The 19,604-nt window shown below is 29.8% G+C and overlaps 2 protein-coding genes across 4 annotated transcripts; one reads left to right on the top strand and one right to left on the bottom strand.

Moving 5' to 3' along the window:
* Positions 1-761: 761 nt before the first annotated feature.
* On the bottom strand, positions 762-15,476 carry LOC123293293 (facilitated trehalose transporter Tret1-like). 3 transcript variants are annotated; one of them, XM_044874066.1, is made up of 11 exons: positions 15,458-15,476; positions 8,616-8,751; positions 7,978-8,110; positions 7,561-7,746; positions 6,810-6,929; positions 4,825-4,991; positions 4,584-4,761; positions 3,734-3,842; positions 1,692-1,924; positions 961-1,082; positions 762-887 (listed from the first exon to the last, which is right to left on the bottom strand). In XM_044874066.1, the coding sequence occupies exons 2-11, from the start codon at positions 8,742-8,744 to the stop codon at positions 774-776; spliced, it is 1,491 nt and encodes a 496-aa protein (XP_044730001.1). In that variant the 5' UTR covers positions 8,745-8,751; positions 15,458-15,476; the 3' UTR covers positions 762-773. The 3 variants fall into 3 exon arrangements, with proteins under 3 accessions (XP_044730001.1, XP_044730000.1, XP_044729999.1); XM_044874065.1 differs by lacking the exon at positions 15,458-15,476 and adding an exon at positions 13,556-13,750; XM_044874064.1 differs by lacking the exon at positions 15,458-15,476 and adding an exon at positions 13,570-13,749.
* On the top strand, positions 15,372-18,084 carry LOC123293294 (tRNA-specific adenosine deaminase 1; the record flags this gene model as incomplete). Its single annotated transcript, XM_044874067.1, has 4 exons — positions 15,372-15,573; positions 16,244-16,919; positions 17,176-17,500; positions 17,853-18,084. Coding segments are annotated over exons 2-4 (1,164 nt in total), but the record flags the coding sequence as incomplete, so codon positions are not given.
* Positions 18,085-19,604: the final 1,520 nt, after the last annotated feature.

Consider the following 19,604-nt stretch of genomic DNA (forward strand, 5'->3'; position numbering starts at 1 on the left):
ATATTTTTAAGCGTTACAAACTTGGGCCTAAACTTAGTATACCTTGCCAACAGTGGCGTAGCTCGCCTTGAAGGGGCCCCGTATCAAAATTATTTGGGGGGCCCAAATGAAGGGTGAAGATTTCTCACAAAAGACACAAAATTGCTTGCATTAAATTATAATAAATATTTATTGATTGATTATAAGTTATCACTTCCTCCTAGAAATTGACCTAGCCAAACAATTCAAATTAAATATACACTTTTCTTGCCTTTTTTCGGTAAGTTGATTTATTAAAACATGTATAGCTGAAGACGATTTCAGTTTTTCTATGCTTACGTAATTAATTAATGGCTTTTTAAGTGACATTGTGGATAACATTTACTAATTTTTGCTTGCATATGTAAGGGGCCTATGTAGCTCGGGGGCTACAGAAGCCCCTAGCCTATCATTGATACGGCTGATACTGCGGTAACTACGCCCAATGGTTAAGTTCATGGATATTACCTTAAAATGATGTACTGTGTCACAAGATTGTTGTTGGTACTAATTATCACAGGAAAGTGTCAAAATCTAATTTAAAAGCACGATAAATAGACCATTTTTAAGATTTTTAAATTTTATTTTGTTGGTTCATTTCATGATTTTGAGAACTGACTTTATTTGTTTTACTCCCCTTAACCACCAAGGAATCTGTTAAAAAGTAAAAATTCTGAAGATATTTCTATTCATTTCAAATGAATATTTATATACATATTAAAAATACAATTATCTTACACTGATTACATTCAAAATTATTTAAAACAACCTTCAATTTCTTCGAAACTTTTTCCTAATGTTTCAGGTAATTTTATGTAGACGTACGTTGACATTGTAAAACATATTACCGTTAAAAATGTAAACATTATCTATAAAAAATTAAATAATTAATGGTCAAGTCAAAAACGAAATTAGAAATATATTAAAAATTTGTTTTCTTACCAATGCTCCAAATTGATCAAAATATATTGGCCATAGCTTTAATGCAATGAACATACATATATAAGCAATTGAAATCATTAATCCACCCAATTTTCCTCGCACTTTCACAGGTAATAATTCACCTAAAAAATTTAAAAGTTCATTTTTGAGAGATGCTTCAAAAAATTTGCAAAATCTTAGTAAGAGGTGTTATCGGAGAGGAAATCAAGCCCACATCATCTCACATTGTATTAGCATTTGTAATTTGTCATCAGATAATATAACATAATTGAACAAATGGAAGGAAACGAAAAAATTACACAGAAGCAGGGGCTCGAATCAGGGTACTCTAGATAACCGTTCTAGGACGAACTATCTCCTGTTCTATGTGAGTTACACAAATTGTACGTAACTTGTCTTTATTCTATTTGTATGTTTGTGTACCGGATATCTAAAGTACCTGGGTTCGAGTTCCGGCTTCTGCGTAATTATTTCGTTTCTTTCTATTTGTTCAAATAAATATACGTAATATGCGTTATCTATTGAAATGTACAGTCTCACCCTCATATGTTAGATGGTACAATGTGTTAAGATTACAAAAGCTATTAAAAAATTAGAAATAAATAAAAAATTTAGTTTCATATTGAAAATATGTATTTTCATGATGACTACATTGGCGGGATGACTTGTAGCTTGCTAAGTAACGCCTCCGCGAAACAAGGTTTAGAAAAAAACAGTTAAAAATTGTTTACCAATTAAACTCCATGGGATGACTAATAAGCCAAATGCACTAAAACTAACATACGCCAGGACACAAATTAATATAAATGGGTTTCCATTTTGTTCTTTTTGTGTATCGGGGTGTAGTATCATTGATATAACTATGCATAATGTACTTAGCCCCATTCCAGTACTTGATACAATCAGTAATTGGCGTCGACCAATACGCTTTGAAACTATAGCAACTATTACTGCTATTATAAATCTAGAAAAGAAAATTTGGCACTATTAATGTTTTATATCAATTATTTTATATGATGTGTGCAACTATCTATTCCTATTTGCGAGGGAGCAAGTTTTAAGTCTTCTGCGAGATTTCATTGTGGCGGTCTGCCCCTCTAATATACAATACCTTATTCATAATTAAACTTATTAGCGTCTTAGTGTTGCGACAGATCAGCGCTTTATTTAATTGTATATGAAACAATAAAAAATATTATCAAATATACTCATAAAATTTAAAATTTAAATTTGTTGCGTTCGTTTCAGTTCTTCTCACCCGTTTTCAGCGCATTTGTGTAATGGAAAACTGGTATGGGGTACTACTCACATTTTCTTAGGGCCCCCTGTTTTTTTTTTAATTGATTTTTTTTTTAATTAGTAAATATTTAAATAATTTAATATTCAAATTGTGATACCGTATCATTAAACATAATAAACCATAAATAACGAAACAAATTTTAATTATGAAAATATTTAAATAATTTAACATTCAAAGTTTGATATCGTGCCAATATATATTAAATTGTAGACAACTTTTGGAGATAAACATTTAAAAGTTTGAGGGCACAACATCAAACAGGAACTAGCAAATTTCCATTTAATTTAAAACATAAACTGATTGCGTAATTCATAATGAAATTTATGGTTATTGAAATTCTATTGTGTGTTTCGACGCAAATATTGGCAGGACTACAGCATGGACAAGTGAAACAATCACTTGTACAAAATAAACGAGGTAACTATGCATATTTACTCAACTATGAATATTTCTAACAAATTTCATATTATTTAGCAAATGGTGTACGTCAAAAACGTAGTTTGTCTGATGACTTAGAAATTTCAAGAGAGAGTGAACAAAATAAAGGATTATTAATTAATATTCAGCTCTCTTCAAAACTCTGCAGTATACTGGGCCATGGGTGCACTTCTAGTTCAAGCACTAACACCAATCCCACCCCTACCACCAAACCCACTACCACCGCTGAACCCACTACTACCACCAAACCCTCTACCTCCGCTGAACCCACTACCACCACCAAACCCACTACCACCACCAAACCCATTACCACTGCTGAACCCACTACCACCACTAAACCCACCACCTCGGACATTAAAGAGTTCAATAAGCGTAAATTGGAAAAAGAAATGAAGCACATGAAAACCTTCAAAAATTGCAATTCCCCCAGTGCAGTTTTCAGAAATAGTTGCCTTATGTAATTGTTATGTTCAATGATAATGAATGCGCTTTGTGAGTAAGATTGTTTTAATATTTTATATCAACAATATATATGTAATTACAGACCAAGCGATTAATTGTATAAATACTTTGTATTACTGAAATTTATAGAAAAAAATCGGAATCCAAAAGAAAATAATAAATTCGAAATTTTTTGCTTACAAACCTAAATTTTCTGACTTTCATATCGATTTTTACATTTTTTAAATCTCAAATTTAGATTAATTGACCTTGGAAATCCCTTAAATTTTATTAAGTTTTATACATAGTCTATTCCAAACTAAAATATCGAGGAGATGGCAGGTCAGGCCAGTTGAAACCGTTACCTATCATGTTTTAGTTGGCTAAGTACATGTTTATGACAATTAAAATATTTTAGGTCAAAAATTTCAGATTTGCCTGCCTCTAGACCAAAAATTTTTAACCACACCGCCCCCCCCCTACCTTGTGCAAAAGCTGGGCATGTTCATGACAACGGGCTTTCTTGATCGTGATATCTCAACCAGAGGGTGTACTAATCCATTCAGTATTCAAGTATTCCTAAATGTGACTTACCTAATTGATCCAAGTAATACCAGACTGACATAGGCATCTGCATATACTCCTAGATGACCGCCAATAGAGTTAAATATGTCAACAGCATAGAAGATAATTACATAACATCCTGAAAATAGATTTCGTATATTCTTATGATGAATTTAACGGTGTATTCATGATTGCTCATCAGTATGATATGAAAGGAAATTGAGGGAAGAAAATTAAGAATTGTTTCACGACGAGCTATATTCAACGAGTTGTGTAATGGAAGCCTGGCCTGAACACTACTCGCATTTTCTTAGGGCCCCCTTTGTGTTATTCTCACAAAATTACCATAAAATTTGTAATTTTTCATATTTAGTGATAAATAACAAATCAACAGAAAGCTCTTCTTTTAGCTCTTTAAATCAATTTATTCAAAACTTATAACCTTTTTTACTTCAGGAAATTTTACTCTCCAATAAATCTTTTTACGCATCTTGATCCTGCGCAATTTTAAACAATATTCTATCTTATTTTGACTCCTAAAAGGTAGTTTAAAAGCATTTAAATTTTTTAATACATTTTTTTTATGTTTTTTATTATTCATGACTTTGAATTTAATTTCAAAAAATATAAAACTTTGTACACCAATTTAATCAACGATATCAACGTAATGAATTGAATGATTGAAAATAATCAATCTTTGATGCTTCTTTAGGGAACAGATAGTATGTTTTTGATGGAAGATTGTATCTCGACATATTCCGTTTCATAAAAAGAGAGCATTAGGTTTTATAAAAGACCCAGCATCTGGCAAAGCCACCAGAAAAAATAGTGCAATTTTGGGTGAATCATCTATAAACTAAGTTTACAAAAAATTGCATACCTGTTAATTGTTGTAACAAAAAAATTGTAGCCAATATAATAAATGGTTTGTACACAATCGGATCCTTATAATCTTCAATTAAATTCTTAAACTTTGTTCGAAAACTAATCGCTTGCGAAGACGATTCTTGTATATCGTTTAACTTGCGCAGTAGAGCTTTTGTTTCTCTATTATACAACTAGATTAAACAATTGTTACGCAATATTTAGCTACAAAATTATTAAAAATGTCATATACTCACAATTGGATCGGGATAAAACCATTCGGATACTTTTAATATTGCTCTTTGATCTTTTTTGAATACTGCACACCATTGGGGTGATTCTGGTATCATAAATAATAATAATATTGTAATTATTGTTATGATACCACAAATTGCTGCAATACTTCGCCAATTAAACCATAAACCTAAATATAAAGCAATATTATTTATGGAAAAAAGTTTTATGTCAAAATCGTTTATCAACGAGGTCATCGCAAGACTTCTGTATTGTATTTTTAGTTTCAAGTCTCTGGAAGTTATTTGCGAAATTGGATTATTGGTATAAAAATAATAATAATAGTTGTACCCTCTCCAACTTTTAGTGCAAAAATTGTGGAAAAAATATTTGAATAAAGAATAAGTCTTAAAAACTGTAAAAAGTCTTAGGAACTCGCAATTTTTCAACGTTTTTGGACTGTCTAATTCAGAGTTAGCCAGACTTATTAAGTCTGAACAAGACAGTCCAAAACGTTGAGAAATTCAGAGTTCCTAAGACTTTTTTAAAGTTTCTAAGTACCTATTCTTTCTTCAAATATTTTTGCCACCAGGACTCTACCACTTTTTGGCGAAGAAGTTTGATCGCTAGAAGCAAAATTGTTCCCCACCGTAGTGATGAGTTATATGGTAACTACTTTCGAAACACACTACTTTCATTATTACCTGGTTCCATGTAGCGTACTACAATCTAAAAGTGGGATATATAAAAATACTGCACCCTGGTGGAAAAAATATTTGAAGAAAGAATAAGAAATTCTGAAAAAGTCCTAGGAACTTTGAATTTCTCATCGTTTTCGGACTAGTCTAATTCAGAGTTATTCAGAGTTCTTAATACTTTTTTTAAGTTTCTAAGACTTTTTCAGAGTTTCCTAAGACTTATTAAGACTTATTCTTTTTTCAAATATTTTTTCCACCAGGGCAGTTATGAAAATACCGCAATCGGCTACCGCGGATTCAAGGGGGGGGGTCACAGGGGTCATGACCTCCTCCCAAAACAGTCCGCATTTCAAAAAATAAATTAATATTTGATTATTTTTGATTTTTTTATCTTGTGACCCCCTCCGGAAAAAAATTCTAGAACCGCGCCTGAGTAGACACCATATTTCTCTGTGGTCATAACGTCAATTAACTGTGTCAGCAAATGCGCTGATATTTTGGGCGTGTTCCGTAATATTCACCAGTATATTGGTCAGTGCCTATGACGTCTTAAACCGACGCCATACTGGTGAATCGTTCCGAAATATCCACAAACACCCGTTACACTGTCATGCCCGTACACTGTACACTGTACACTGAACACATGTACACTGTCATGCTCGGTTTACCAGTACAATATGGCGTCGATTTCTGACGTCATGAGCACTGGTTAGTATTACGGAACACACCCTTTGTATGATAATGTTTTATAATTTAAACTTTTTAGTGTGAAATGTAGAGATAAGGAACACAATCTTATATGACTATTTGAATCAAAAAGTGTCCACAAAAAGGCATTAAATAGAGGGGCTATAATGGCGCTAGTGGAGCAAAGGATATGTATACCAAGGACAAAGGAAAAGAAAGAACGGGCTGTAATTTTACCAGAGAAAGAGAGAGTATTATACAACTCATTGGTACGCATTGAATGGTAGCTAAGCTACACCAATGCCATCTTAATTTAGTGTAATTTTAGGGTCACTTTTTTAACATAGAGATTGTGTTCCTTTTCCCTACATTCCATACTTTTTAGTTTACATAGACTTATGACGTAATAACGTGGCGGCTACTATTTTATTGTGTTAAAAATAGATTAAAAAACTGAAAACTTTGTATTGAATTTTAAAATTTATATTATATTATTATGAACTAAAATTAACATTTTTCGACTGAAATAGCTTACTAATTTCCAGAAATACAATGAAGAGCAAACTTACTTGAGTTAAAGAAAATTTTAGAAACCTAAACCAAAACGAGGATTCTATACTTACTTAGAACACAAGTGATCAATATTCCGAGTGCAACAGCTATACTATTGAAGCACAAAATGATTGGTCTTAATTCAGTAGTGCTAACTTCACTTGCGTATATCAATGCTGCAGTCGTGAAACCTTCAAATTTATTTAGTAAATGAGTAAAAATTATGTAATAGCATCAAATTAAGTTCCCCACAATCCTTATGGAAAAAATTTTCGATCATACTTTCTGGATTTGAATTATTCTTGAAGAGATGTTTTGAGATATGAGAAGTCCAAGTTCAAGCATTAAATTATATTTAATTGTATTTGACTCGCTTGAGGAAAAGTTTTCTGTCAATACCTAAAATTGAGGTGATTTTTAGTTAATTTTTCTCTCTGTCAAATATTACGTTAGTTACACGTTCCCGAAGGGCTGATTCATTGTCTATGTTTTTAAACCTTGACCTCCAACAAACACATCTCAAAAACTCAAATTTGCCAAATCAGTGGCGGATTTGGTCCGGTGATGGCGCTCTGGGTCAATGGGATGGTAAGGCGCATTTTTTTTGGCTTTGTAAATCAATATGGCATTATTTCGCTTGTGTGGCATAGCCCGACTTCACCGACCTAGACGTAAATTCAGCACTTCCAGAAACTAGGAAAATCTATAGTTTGAGCGAAAAGCTTTTTCTACAAATGAGTGATAAAATGAGCGAAAAGCTTTTTCTACCAGGATTGTGTGGGATCCAATTAGAAAGTACTTTTACATACTACATATACGTACCTCCAGCAAATCCTGATAATATTCGTCCAATAAAAATCAACAGTAATGATTGCGCATAATAAAACGATAAATAACTAATTAAAAATGGAATGCAGGAAAATATACAAATATTTTTTCTACCAAATTTATCTACAAGCGGACCTGTTGCAAAAGATGCTAAAGGAAGTGCTAGTGATAAGCAACTGGCTGAAAAAAATTATTTTTTTGAGTTTATAAAAGTTAAAATAAACTATTCTGGGTCTGCCCATGTCTCTAAACTTATATTGTCTCTATAACTCATAATTTTATTTTATATACATTGCTATTTTTCTTTGGACCACTGATTTTTTTATGCGTGTCTTTTAAAAAGTATATAAATTTTGCTTGCGTGTATTGAGTATCAAGACCTCACCAGATAACATAACAAAATTGTCCTACCTAACCAAGATGCCGCGTTTATATCAATTTTAATATTATCATCTTCATTTAATTGTGGTAATAATATAGCGCTATAAGCCATTTGTACGCCCGATTGAATTACAGTGCTTAATGCTATACTTGAAGCTGCAATCTGAAATAAAAAATACATACAGGCTGTTTGTTTTTTAATTTTACATATACGTGAAACTCGAAAAATAAGTTTAATCGAAGAAAATCTTTCAAACGAAAAATGTTACTTTCAAAGGCACACATCTTATTCGGGTATTGAATTCGAAAAGGCACTTTCTTAACATTAACTTAATTCTGAATACACATAAAAAAGAAAGAGAAATTGTAAAGTAATCTTTGATCATTATTTTTTCTCAAAGTTTGTGGTACTTTTACTGGAAACAGATAACTGTGCAATGTGCGTGGGTAATATCACAATACTCCAACTTTTCGTCCGTAGAAAGTTTCAATATTAGCGAACATTCCCGCCCTTTTGCAATCAAGTGCCTGCAGGCACTTGCCTACCTTCTCTTATGAATAATCCGAGCGCAAAGCTATAACTTTTGAGGTATTATTTCGAAAAATGATGATGCTAGGATTGACTTAATAATTGTTGGATTGAAATTTAAATAAATAAGAAATTTTACCTGTGGCCAAGCTTGTTTCCAGTTAATTTGTAATAATGGACGTTCAATAGGTTCTGTTGTACTATTATAAGGTTTTTCTTCCGTTGATGATACAAGCACTGAATTTGCTTCATTATCTTTTTCATTCATATTAAACCTTAAACAAAAATAATATAATTTTAGATACTTTCAAAACGATTTACGAAAATATATATTAAAATTAGAAGTTACTTGTCAGTTTCAACAAGTACTACTACATTTTTTTAAGAAGCAAGTATAAAGTGAGTGCTTTTAAAGCTATATAGTGTGTAAGAAACAATCTGTACAAGTTTCATTCACTGTTTCTTTTTTACGAAAGCGGGAATTGAAATTTCTTTTCAGCATGATTTTTTTTTTGCAATTAGCAACTTGTAGTACGTAAAACAGAGCAGAATGAGAGTATACTTAACCCGCACGAATAAATAATTAATAATAATAATAAATTTATTATAGCTATACTGTCTCATAATTTTTTCCCGAAATAAAAAATCCTTCTTTACACTAGGTATTGTCATAAACACACCTTTGAAACATCTATCAAAGGTAAATAATTTGCGCTCTCATGGGTAAACAGTGATGTTTACGAAAAAATGTTTCAAACAAAAGTTGTTTATTTTTTTATAAGAAACATCTTTTATATTTAAATTTCTGTTCTATCTCAAACGGTTTACAATATGGATATTATGGACCCAAGACCCAATTGACTTGTGTGGCTATCAGCTTGATATCTTTTTTCGTTTTTAAGCTATCGTGTTAACAGACAGACAGAAAACCGAAAAGGGATTAATTAGGTGATTTTATGAACACCTATACCAAAATTTTGTTTGTAGCATCAATATTTTTAAGCGTTACAAACTTGGGACTAAACTTAGTATACCTTGATATATTTCATATACATGGTATACCTACAAATTAAAATTGTATCTTTAAATTACAACAAAACTGCAGTATATCAGATCTATTTGTTGGCATTAAAACACATATTTAAATAATGTGTATTTTTCAATCACTAAATATATCTGATATAATCGATTGTGTTGCAATTTCATTGACCACAAAATAAATGCATCAAAAATAAATAAAAATTAACAAAAGACAAAGAATACTTAATGTAAAGTGACCTTTTGAAATTTTATGAAATAAATTAATATTTGGACTTGGTGTTATCAATTATATTAATTGTATTTTATTTTATCTCTTGGCAAAAAATTTTTTGTGAATTTTATGGATACTTATTTAATGTTTATAAATAAATAAAATCGTCTTAGAGACTGTCTCAATGAATCTTGAAATTTATTTTTATTTTGCATTTAAAATAAAAAAGCATTCATTTTAATTTAGTGTAATTCATTAAAAAACGAAATTTTGTTTACTAATTAGGGCAGGGAATATGTATACATCCATTCAGTTCGTTACTTCTGCAGTGTAAAAAATAAAAATATTTAAAGAAAGAATAAGACTTAATAAGCCTTAAAAACAGAGTTTCTAAGACTTTCTAAAAACAGAGTTTCTATACGTTTTTGGACTGTCTAATTCAGAGTTATTCAGACCAATTAAGTCCAAATTAGACAGTCCAAAAACGTTGAGAAATTCAAAGTTATTCAGATTTCCTAAAACTTTTCAGAGTTTCTAAGACTTTTTCAGAGTTTTTAAGACTTATTAAGATTTATATTCTTCAAATATTTTTTCCACCAAGGCCGCTTATTCATGCCTAACAAGACTTTTTCTAAAATGGTTCAATGTCCATTTTAAGTTGTATTTATTGACAATATTATCCTAGATACTTCAAATATAAAAAAGAGTTCACAATTTCTTGCTAAAGATGAATTTTGTGCGCCATTTCTGTAATGCTGGTGGTTAGCGTAGTGATCAGAATAATACAACCTATATATTCACAATGCGCGAGGTGAGGATAAGGCCAGAATTTTGAGTAAGTTAAAAATATTTATTTATAGTTTTTTTTTTTATTAAAGTTATTAATTGTCATGTTATCATAATAAATAATGGACTTAATTAAAGACAGTATTATAAATGTACCAATTAAAACAGCAATTAAATTTAAAGTTACGATTAATAAATATTAAATAAATTAATTGAAATTGAACGAGTTACAAAACAAAAAATTCTTTCTCAAATAAAAAGTAACAAAACCTACGAAAGCTCAAAAGATTCGACCTTGTTGATCATTTTGATAAAAAATGGTAAACAGCAAAGTTTAAAAAGATCACTTTAAACATATTTTATCGAAAAACAAACCTTTGTTCCTAATAAAAAATTCCGTTTTTAAAACAGGTCAGAATTTGTGTGTTAACAATACAAACTTTAGCAATTCAAATCTACAATACCGTTAGGTTTTTAACAATTTTGTCTGTTTATAAATGACTTTAATAAGTTCTAGGTATACTTAAAATGAGTATTCAATATATAAGAAGATTCTAAGGGAAGGTAATTTTGGAGGAAAATGTCTAACGTTTAGATCTATATTCTTTTTTTCTCAATGTTTATATTTCTAGGGTCTTACTTCAAAAATTTCAGATAAAAGAGACTTTGTAGAGATTAGAGATTTTTTGACTTGTATTATAGAATTCTTATCAATGTGAGTGATAAATTCGATGACATATTATAAACAAAGATATAAAATTAACACAAAATATTTTTAGATTTTTTGATAAAATAAAAACTATATAGTTAATAAAGATGTTATAAAATTTCATACAATAAATACGTACAGCCGGGCACGGAAGAGAAACCGAACATTTTTGAGCATGTTAAATTAATTAAGTTCAGCGGAAAAGAGCGTTCAAGAGTTAATTTATAATAGCTCGTATTGAAGGACGTAAGTGCTCTTAGTTTTCCATTCTCGAATGGAATTTAGTGTTATATATTGGCTATGTGTTTTTTTCCAGCAAATATTCCACGCAGACATTATTATTAAATACAATTCATTTTCTTTTTTTCTCGTTACAATCTTTTAGTCTATTCCTGAGAAAAATGTGCAGTCTGTTTTCAACCAAATTATATTATTCTTATCATTAAAGAATAATAAACGGTGTATGTTGATTATTTATCTAGTATATATCACGCGATTAAATAAACACTTTTTTAAATACAAGGTAATGCTTTTTAAATGATTTACTTGAGTCTTTTATGAAAAGCATTCTTTAATTTAAAAAAAAATATAAAAAAATTGCAGGGAATTTACAAAAGACCCTACAGATTTGAGGTAAATAATATTATAAAATGTATGTTTAGCTTATTTAAAGATTGTACACACATTTAAGTTAATTTAATAAAATTATTCTTGAGAATAATTTTACTAAATATTTATCTCTATTTTCTATTTAATAAAAATCAAGGAGACCTTCATACTGACATGTAGGGGCAAGGATTGTTAGAAAGGGTTAAACTGCAAATTCAACCCTTACTGGATGGCATTGAATGAATATCCATGAACGTGTTATCAGGCCACTAGAAAACATTTTCAATTTTAGCCCACTGTTTGAGTTATTGTTATTCAAAATTTCGGTCGATGTCAAAACAATTTTAGCGCGGCTAACATTTGTTTCAAACCTTCTTTATGCGGCAACATTATTAGTAACGAAGATTTAGTTTATGTATTAGACCATGAGACAAATAGTTTCTACGAAATGGCTTAGAATTGCTCTGAGAAATCAGCGTTTGTGTGGAATTTTGAGTATATCTCAGAAATTATGAATCCAATTGTCAAAAGAATCCGAATTTTGCACTTTTTGGGTCGAAATTACAAGGGCGAAGGGGAATCTAAGAAGATGTGACATTCGAAGTTAATCGAAAATTTTAAGTTTTTATTTTGTTTTCTATATGTTGATTTTTTTTTAAGAAGAAGATGGAAATCATACTTTCCATTTTCTGTGTAGTATATCTTAATAATCATCGAATTGTGAAAATTAACAGAATTTTTGAAAAATAAAAGTAACCAGGGTAGATAGAATATGATTACCTATAACATATCCAAATTTCAAATGGATAGGGTAAAGATTATAATCGTAGTGCTTGAAATTCAAATGCAACTTTAACCATTATTTTCTGGAAAATCTCTTTTCTTTATAAATATTTTTTTCCACCAATGAAAATTTAAGAGGAGTCTTAAAAAATTATAAAGTTTCACGCCAATCAAATAATGATTTCACGCCCTTGAAAAATGAGTGAAGAACCGTCTTAAGCTATGTTCCACCAATTTGATCTTTTTAGCTAACTAATTAACAAATAAGATATATTTTTTTATTAGATGTCACTTAATTTGAAGGTTGGTGAAAAAACTTAGTTGGTCGATAGTCTTGTACAGTTTCGATTGTACAATTTTTTACGTTCAGGGTTGTTACCTCTATTATTCCCTTACTATAGGGGTTAGGGGTGTGAGATTAAGTGTATGGCTATTTTAGATTAAAAACAATCAAAACAAGGTAAAACACTCTCTTGGAGAGTCAAGCAACACCTATCGAAACATTAAACTTTATCAAAAAGCACAATCTTCAAGAGTTGTATCTCAATATTTGGATACCACTGCGTATTCAATTGACAATACCAGTAACTTTTGCAAGCGACGAGAGCAGTTTTTCTAAACTAAAATTGATAAAAACGTACTTGCAGTTTACAATATCTCAAACAATGATAATAAATACATGTTTGTAGTTTTCTACCAAATATGGTAAAAATGCGAAAGAATTTTTTAAAATATAATCAAATTAGTAAATCTAAAAGTGTGTTAAATGTAGGGCGCCTAAATGGCTAAGGCCACCCCTGCCTATTCTGTACCATGTTATTTGAGCATATATACAGACTACCACTATCTAAATATTCAGTAGTAAAGGGGAATTTTTTAATAACATATACAACTTTTTATTAAAAATTTATTGCAAAAAAAAAGAAAAAAATATTCATACTTAAATTGAAATACCTCTATTATAAACTTGAATGTGACTAAAATGATGTAATTTATAAAAACACACAATCACTGTTGTTTATTTATTTAAATAAATGCAATAATAAAAAATCAAACACAAATAATATTGAACAACAAAAAAATGTTAAATTTTCAACAAAGAAATATTGTTGTAAGCTTGAAGTTGCATGTTACTAACACAAGAGCGTTGTGATTGTGTATAAGACTAAACAATAATAATATATCTTGAAATGAATTTAGTGTTTACTAAAAAAAGTTATTTGAAAAAGGTATTAGCATTTATAATTCAATATCTTTATCTACTTATTAAACTTATAAAAGAAAATAAGTGTACTGTGTTCACTTAAGTTGTGTTCTTTTGTGTGGTGTCAAACTGTCACAAATTTATCCAACGGCCATTTTCAATATTCAAAAGTGCCCTTTGCGCAAACTCTAGAGACAAGTTGGAGGTTTCGACAGTTTGACGACACACAAAAAACACAATGCTTTGGAGACCACTTTGTCAGTTATTCTTTTAAATGAGAATGTTCGATTCTTCATTTGTTTTTACTATCGTCACTGTAATTCCAAAAAGGTAGTACCTATATCCGAATTTTTAATGTTTTTATTGGCCTCGAACACTCAATAGCGTTCTAAATCAACTAAATTAAATTTCATGGTCGATAACAAAAACTTACGGCGAATAAAAAATAGCATAAATACAATCAATTACAAATGAGTTTGAAATTTTGATATATATACAACTTTTAAAATTACCAAAAGCGCTATGATTTTCTATATGGAACCAACTTAAGCAGACACGGCGTCCGATTATATAGATAAAATTTTTTTATTGGCGAGCACTTGCTAATAATCCAATGCCCTAGTTTAAAAAAATTGTTTCTGTGGTGCTTTTTTTTTTTGTTATTTTGGAGAGCTTGGGGATGACTCTCTAAGTGAACACAGTAAAAAAGTTATAAATAAATTATACTTTTTATCAAATTGTAAATATCTTATATTTATATTGTATGTAATTAATTCAGTTTTCTTTTAATGACGTAGAAGTGGCTGTCTTTCCTTTCGCATATTCCGTCCTGTTTAACCGACTTCAAAAAAGGAGGAGATTTTCAATTCGAATTTTTGTTTTGTTACCTTAGAACTTTCGACTGGGTGAACCGATTTTGATTATTCTTTTTAATTTGAAATACAAGCCTAAAATTTGCATTGAGTATGTGCGCGAGAAATGGACTAATAACTCAATATCACGCCAACCAACTTACTGACCAATTTTACTATTTCTACACCCTCATACATACAGTTTGCGCTCAGTTCCGTAAAAAAAAAAAAATTGAAATTGAATTATTAAATTCCGACCTTTTGGTCATTTTTGGAAATAAAATTCATGCGCGGAGCGTGTTTACTAAGGATGCAAACGAAATAATAATTCCAAATATAAAAGCAAGAAGGTTGTTTTTTAATTGAATTACGGTGATGCATAACGTCACAATTATCGACGCCATATATTCTCTAAATCATAGATCATGTGACGTCATGTTATAGACTACTCACTCAGCTGAATGATATATACCATATATACCATGACGTCAGAAAGGCGTTTTACACAAATAAAAAATATATTATTTTGATTAACACTTAACGCTTGCCGTTGCCGCATGTCGCGATACGTTCAATGGGAATGCAGCATTATGAATATAATATATTTGAATATTAATAAATTAAAAATTGATAATAATCATTAAACCCTTGATTTAAAATGATAGCAAGTGTTTAGTGAATTAAGCAGAGGATAAAATTATTATAGATAATAAAAATTAATTTATTTTTGTTTATTTAAATGACAGCTGACAGTCAACTTTAGAAATTAGAGGTTAACTTAACTTACTTTAAAAACAATATTTATCTGGGATTCTGGGTCGTCGAAATCACACTTACGAGATATAATTCTAACGAAAATATGTTTCAAACTGATACATTCTATAACGACTATCAATGGAAAGGGTAACATTTTACATGACATCATTTTAATTTTATAAAAATCATCTTTGATTTTGCAATAAACATAAACGTCGGTTTGCAACTTACGTTGATCCGTTTTTAATGAAAGGGGATTATCAAATATTTAAATTTGGTAAATTAAATGTCATTGACTACTTGTTATAATGTTTTTCCAATTATAATGTTAGTTATAAACCAGCAAAAGCACTGACAAATAATTATAAGCAAACTGACGACCACTGAAAGTTCAAAACATACACTTGGCCGTCATTTGATTTTGAGTGCTGAATTGCTCTTTCATTGGCTTATTGATGAAACTTATAATAGCGCTGCTCCTTGCGTTTCTGTAAGAGACATTTATATTCAAATATATCCGTTGACACGATTTGGGGACAAAAACAATCACCGTTAAACGAAGATGTGCCGAAATGGGTACATGCCGAAAGTTTATTTAAAATTATCTCAGATTAAAAAAAAAATTATTCGCTCCTTTATTTTAAAATATACTCATTATAATACGTTCTACAATAATTGTGGAAATATAAACGCAAAGTTTATTTTTCTTTAGGTATTTAAAAATAAATCGGTAGATGGAAAAGTAGGTTGAAGAATATTTTTGAGGTTTGAAAACTACAGAAAGTAAAAAATTGTGAATTTTAGTTTTATTTTACAGTTAGATGTACTATGCAGCCCCAAAAAATTTAATTCCCAATGAGAACTTATTTTTAATAACCAATTTGTAATGGAAGAAAATAATTTAGCAAATGAAATTGCTAAACTATGTGTTGCGCATTATAATCAATTGCCAAAAACCGGGAAACCAAACACAAAACAATGGACAATAATGTCTGCTATAGTAGAACAAAATAAATTTAAAAATACATTAAAAGTAGTCAGTTTGGGTACAGGATCCAAATGTATTGGACAGAATAAATTGTGTCCAAACGGATCTATTGTAAATGATTCGCATGCCGAAGTGATATGCCGCCGTGCTTTTATCAGATATCTATACCAAAAAATTAATCAATATTATTTGAACGATAAGAAGACAATCTTTACGAAGAATACGAATACAAATAGCAATCAATTACAACTCAAACCTGATGTTAATTTTCATTTGTTTTGTACACAAGTGCCTTGCGGTGATGCTGCAATTTTTCCTAAACAATTTGACAATGATTTTGCTGGAGAATGTTTGATTAGCGTTAATGAAGAACAGAATTCCAATAATAAACGAATTCTTGATATTAATCGAACTGGAGCAAAATGTTTGAAAACAGAAGAAAAGCAAGATGTACATGGTGAAGGGCCAAATTACCACGTTACAGGTGTTATCAGAACTAAACCAGGTGAGTTTTATGGTTTTAATATTAAATTGATAAGTGGTGAGTCATAAAATATCCTTGTATATCGAAAATATTTTTACAAATAAGGCGTAAATTAATTATTTATTCCGCAAGAACTTGGTAGGTATTCCATAACATAATTATCTTATCTTGCGACGAATGATTATTTTCGTAAAGATATTTTTGTACAAGGAAATTTTTTGCAAGTATATTTTTGAAAATTTTCATAATGTTTCTATACACTTGAAATAAATTTTAGGTAGAGGTGATCCAACATCTTCTAAATCCTGTAGTGATAAATTAGCAAGGTGGATACGTGTTGGAATTCAAGGAGCGTTACTGACATTATTGACTGAACCGATTTATTTACAAAGTATAATCTTAGCAGAAAATGTTAATTATTCAAATGAAGCATTTGAACGAGCACTGGTTTCTAGATTCTGTAATTCTGAAATACCGTTAAATACACCATTCAAATTGATTATACCAAATATTATACAATCAAACGTTTCGTTTCCACATCAAAAAGAATCTAATTTAGATTTATGTCCATCTAGTATAATTTGGTGTGATTTCGAGGAATGGTAATTAGTTATTTTGAAATGTTTATCTGGGAAATACCTTTGTAAATCGCTAATTTTGAATCGTTCTTTATTGCGTTAATCTTTAATTATTCGAATCCAAAATGTTTTACAATTGCGGTTATTGTACTTCAATACTAGTCTAGAAAGCAGTTTTTTCGACTTTTCTGTAACGTTCTGTTGTATAGTTTTATTTTGCAAGGAAAAAGAACCTTTTTTTTCAAGAATTTCTGTCCTTTGGAAAAATTTTTCATGAATGCTGAACTGTTCAATTTTTTTATCGATCTACATGGGTATTCTCCCTTAAAAATAAGAATTTTGACTTTGCATTTATTTATTTTAAAATTCTTTACAGTAACTTAGAAATAGCTGTGAATGGATTCAAACAGGGTGTAATTAAAAAACAATTAGGATCTAAAAAAGCCCAACTTTACATTTGTAAAAAACGTTTATTTGAAACTTTGATTACAATTATTGATAAACATTCTTTGTGGAAGTTATTTAATGATTGTTCGTTAACTACTCGAAATGATTTAGGTAAATTAACTTATTTAGATGTTAAAAACAAATGTGTCGAATATAATTCAAATTGGAAAATTGTTAAAAATAAAATTTTTAAAGTTTGGACAACTAAGGATAATAATATTTGGTTGAAATTTAATTCAATGTTATGATTTTTCTGTAATGAAATAAAAAATATATATTTCGATAAAAAAATTTATAATAAATTTAGTTAGCTATTCATTCTATAAACTCAATAGTGATAACCTTGCTTTTAATTATAGTTTTAGGTTGCTCTTATGAATTGTTATTCATAAAAATAGTGTTAATTCATACGAGTTGTTTTTTGTATTACTTTCACAAATATGTTTTGCTTTCTTTTTGTCATATATCTTGATTGCATCGTGATGTTATTAATAAACGAACACAGCTATGATCAACTATCAAATTTCTTGTGGTTTTTAATCAACTGCCTCTGTTGCTTACGTTTGCGCAAGCGTAAGCAAATCTACTCGACACTATACATTGGTATACATAAGCTTTTTCATCATGCCACAAACGCTAGCCCAACCACCGTATTAAAAAAGTGGTAGCTTAAAACTTTCCCACTGTTTTGTGTAATAATGACTTGGAAAAGTAGTTTTATCTCCACAAACATTTATATTATAAGCTAATCTAAAATACAATATAGCCCCATTTGAAGCTGACTGACTGATCTATACAAATTCTAAAAGACTTCTAGACGCAGAATTGCTTGAAATCTACGGGAAAAATCGAATACCTTCAATTTTTTCATTGCAATTCCCTCGAAAATGGGAAAAACCGCTCAAAAATACGTTTGTCTTTTCTATACATACTAGAAAAAAATTTGAATTTCACCAGTCGACCAGAAATAATGTCAAATAAACATAATACTTAGAAAAATTTTATTACCCGCATCGCAACCCCCCAGAAATTTGGAAAAATACCCCCTTCTACATATTCTAGAGATATGCGGTTTTTTGCATTTGGTAGGAAATTTCTTCAAACCAATGAAGTTTTAGATTTTTTAACTTTTTTAAATTAAATATTGTTTATTTAATATTTTAACAGTTTACAATACAGGAGTAAGGCCCCCTTCCCTCTCCACCTCGCATCAAATAATAATTGCAACTACAATCAAGTCAAGTGCGCAGACAACCACAATGCTTTGTATTTACTATTATGGTTATAGGTCGTATAAGAGAGACGAAAACTCTATTATCTATATGAACGCGAAAACTGTATAGTGTCCATGACGTAAACGTTCATAAGTACAACTTACTATTATCGGGTTATAGTAATATGATGATTATTCACTTTTTTTAAACAAAGTATTTTCTATGTTCCTCTCAATAAAATGACCTGAAATTTGCATGCATGTTCAAAATGATGCCACAAAGGGCTAAATTAATAATAAAAAAAAAAAAAAAAAAAATACAATTCCATGTACCGACCAGTGTCAGGTTATTATTTTTTGTTAATATTTTAAATTCGTGTTTATAAAATGTGAAAACCAAAGTCTTTAGCCCTTCTAAATACAATTTGTAATATGAATAAGCATTTTTTATTAAAAATTTCTCGAAAA

Source organism: Chrysoperla carnea, chromosome 2, assembly GCF_905475395.1.
Source record: "Chrysoperla carnea chromosome 2, inChrCarn1.1, whole genome shotgun sequence".
Lineage (NCBI taxonomy): Eukaryota > Metazoa > Arthropoda > Insecta > Neuroptera > Chrysopidae > Chrysoperla > Chrysoperla carnea.

Coding starts and splice junctions, on each gene's coding strand:
- LOC123293293 (XM_044874066.1), bottom strand. CDS start 8,744: ATGAATGAAAAAGATAATGAAGCAAATTCAGTGCTTGTATCATCAACG. Junction 4,762..4,824: donor GGTTTTATCCCGATCCAATT/GTGAGTATATGA, acceptor TGTTTAATCTAG/TTGTATAATAGAGAAACAAA. Junction 1,925..3,733: donor GTATTACTTGGATCAATTAG/GTAAGTCACATT, acceptor TTTCTTTTCTAG/ATTTATAATAGCAGTAATAG.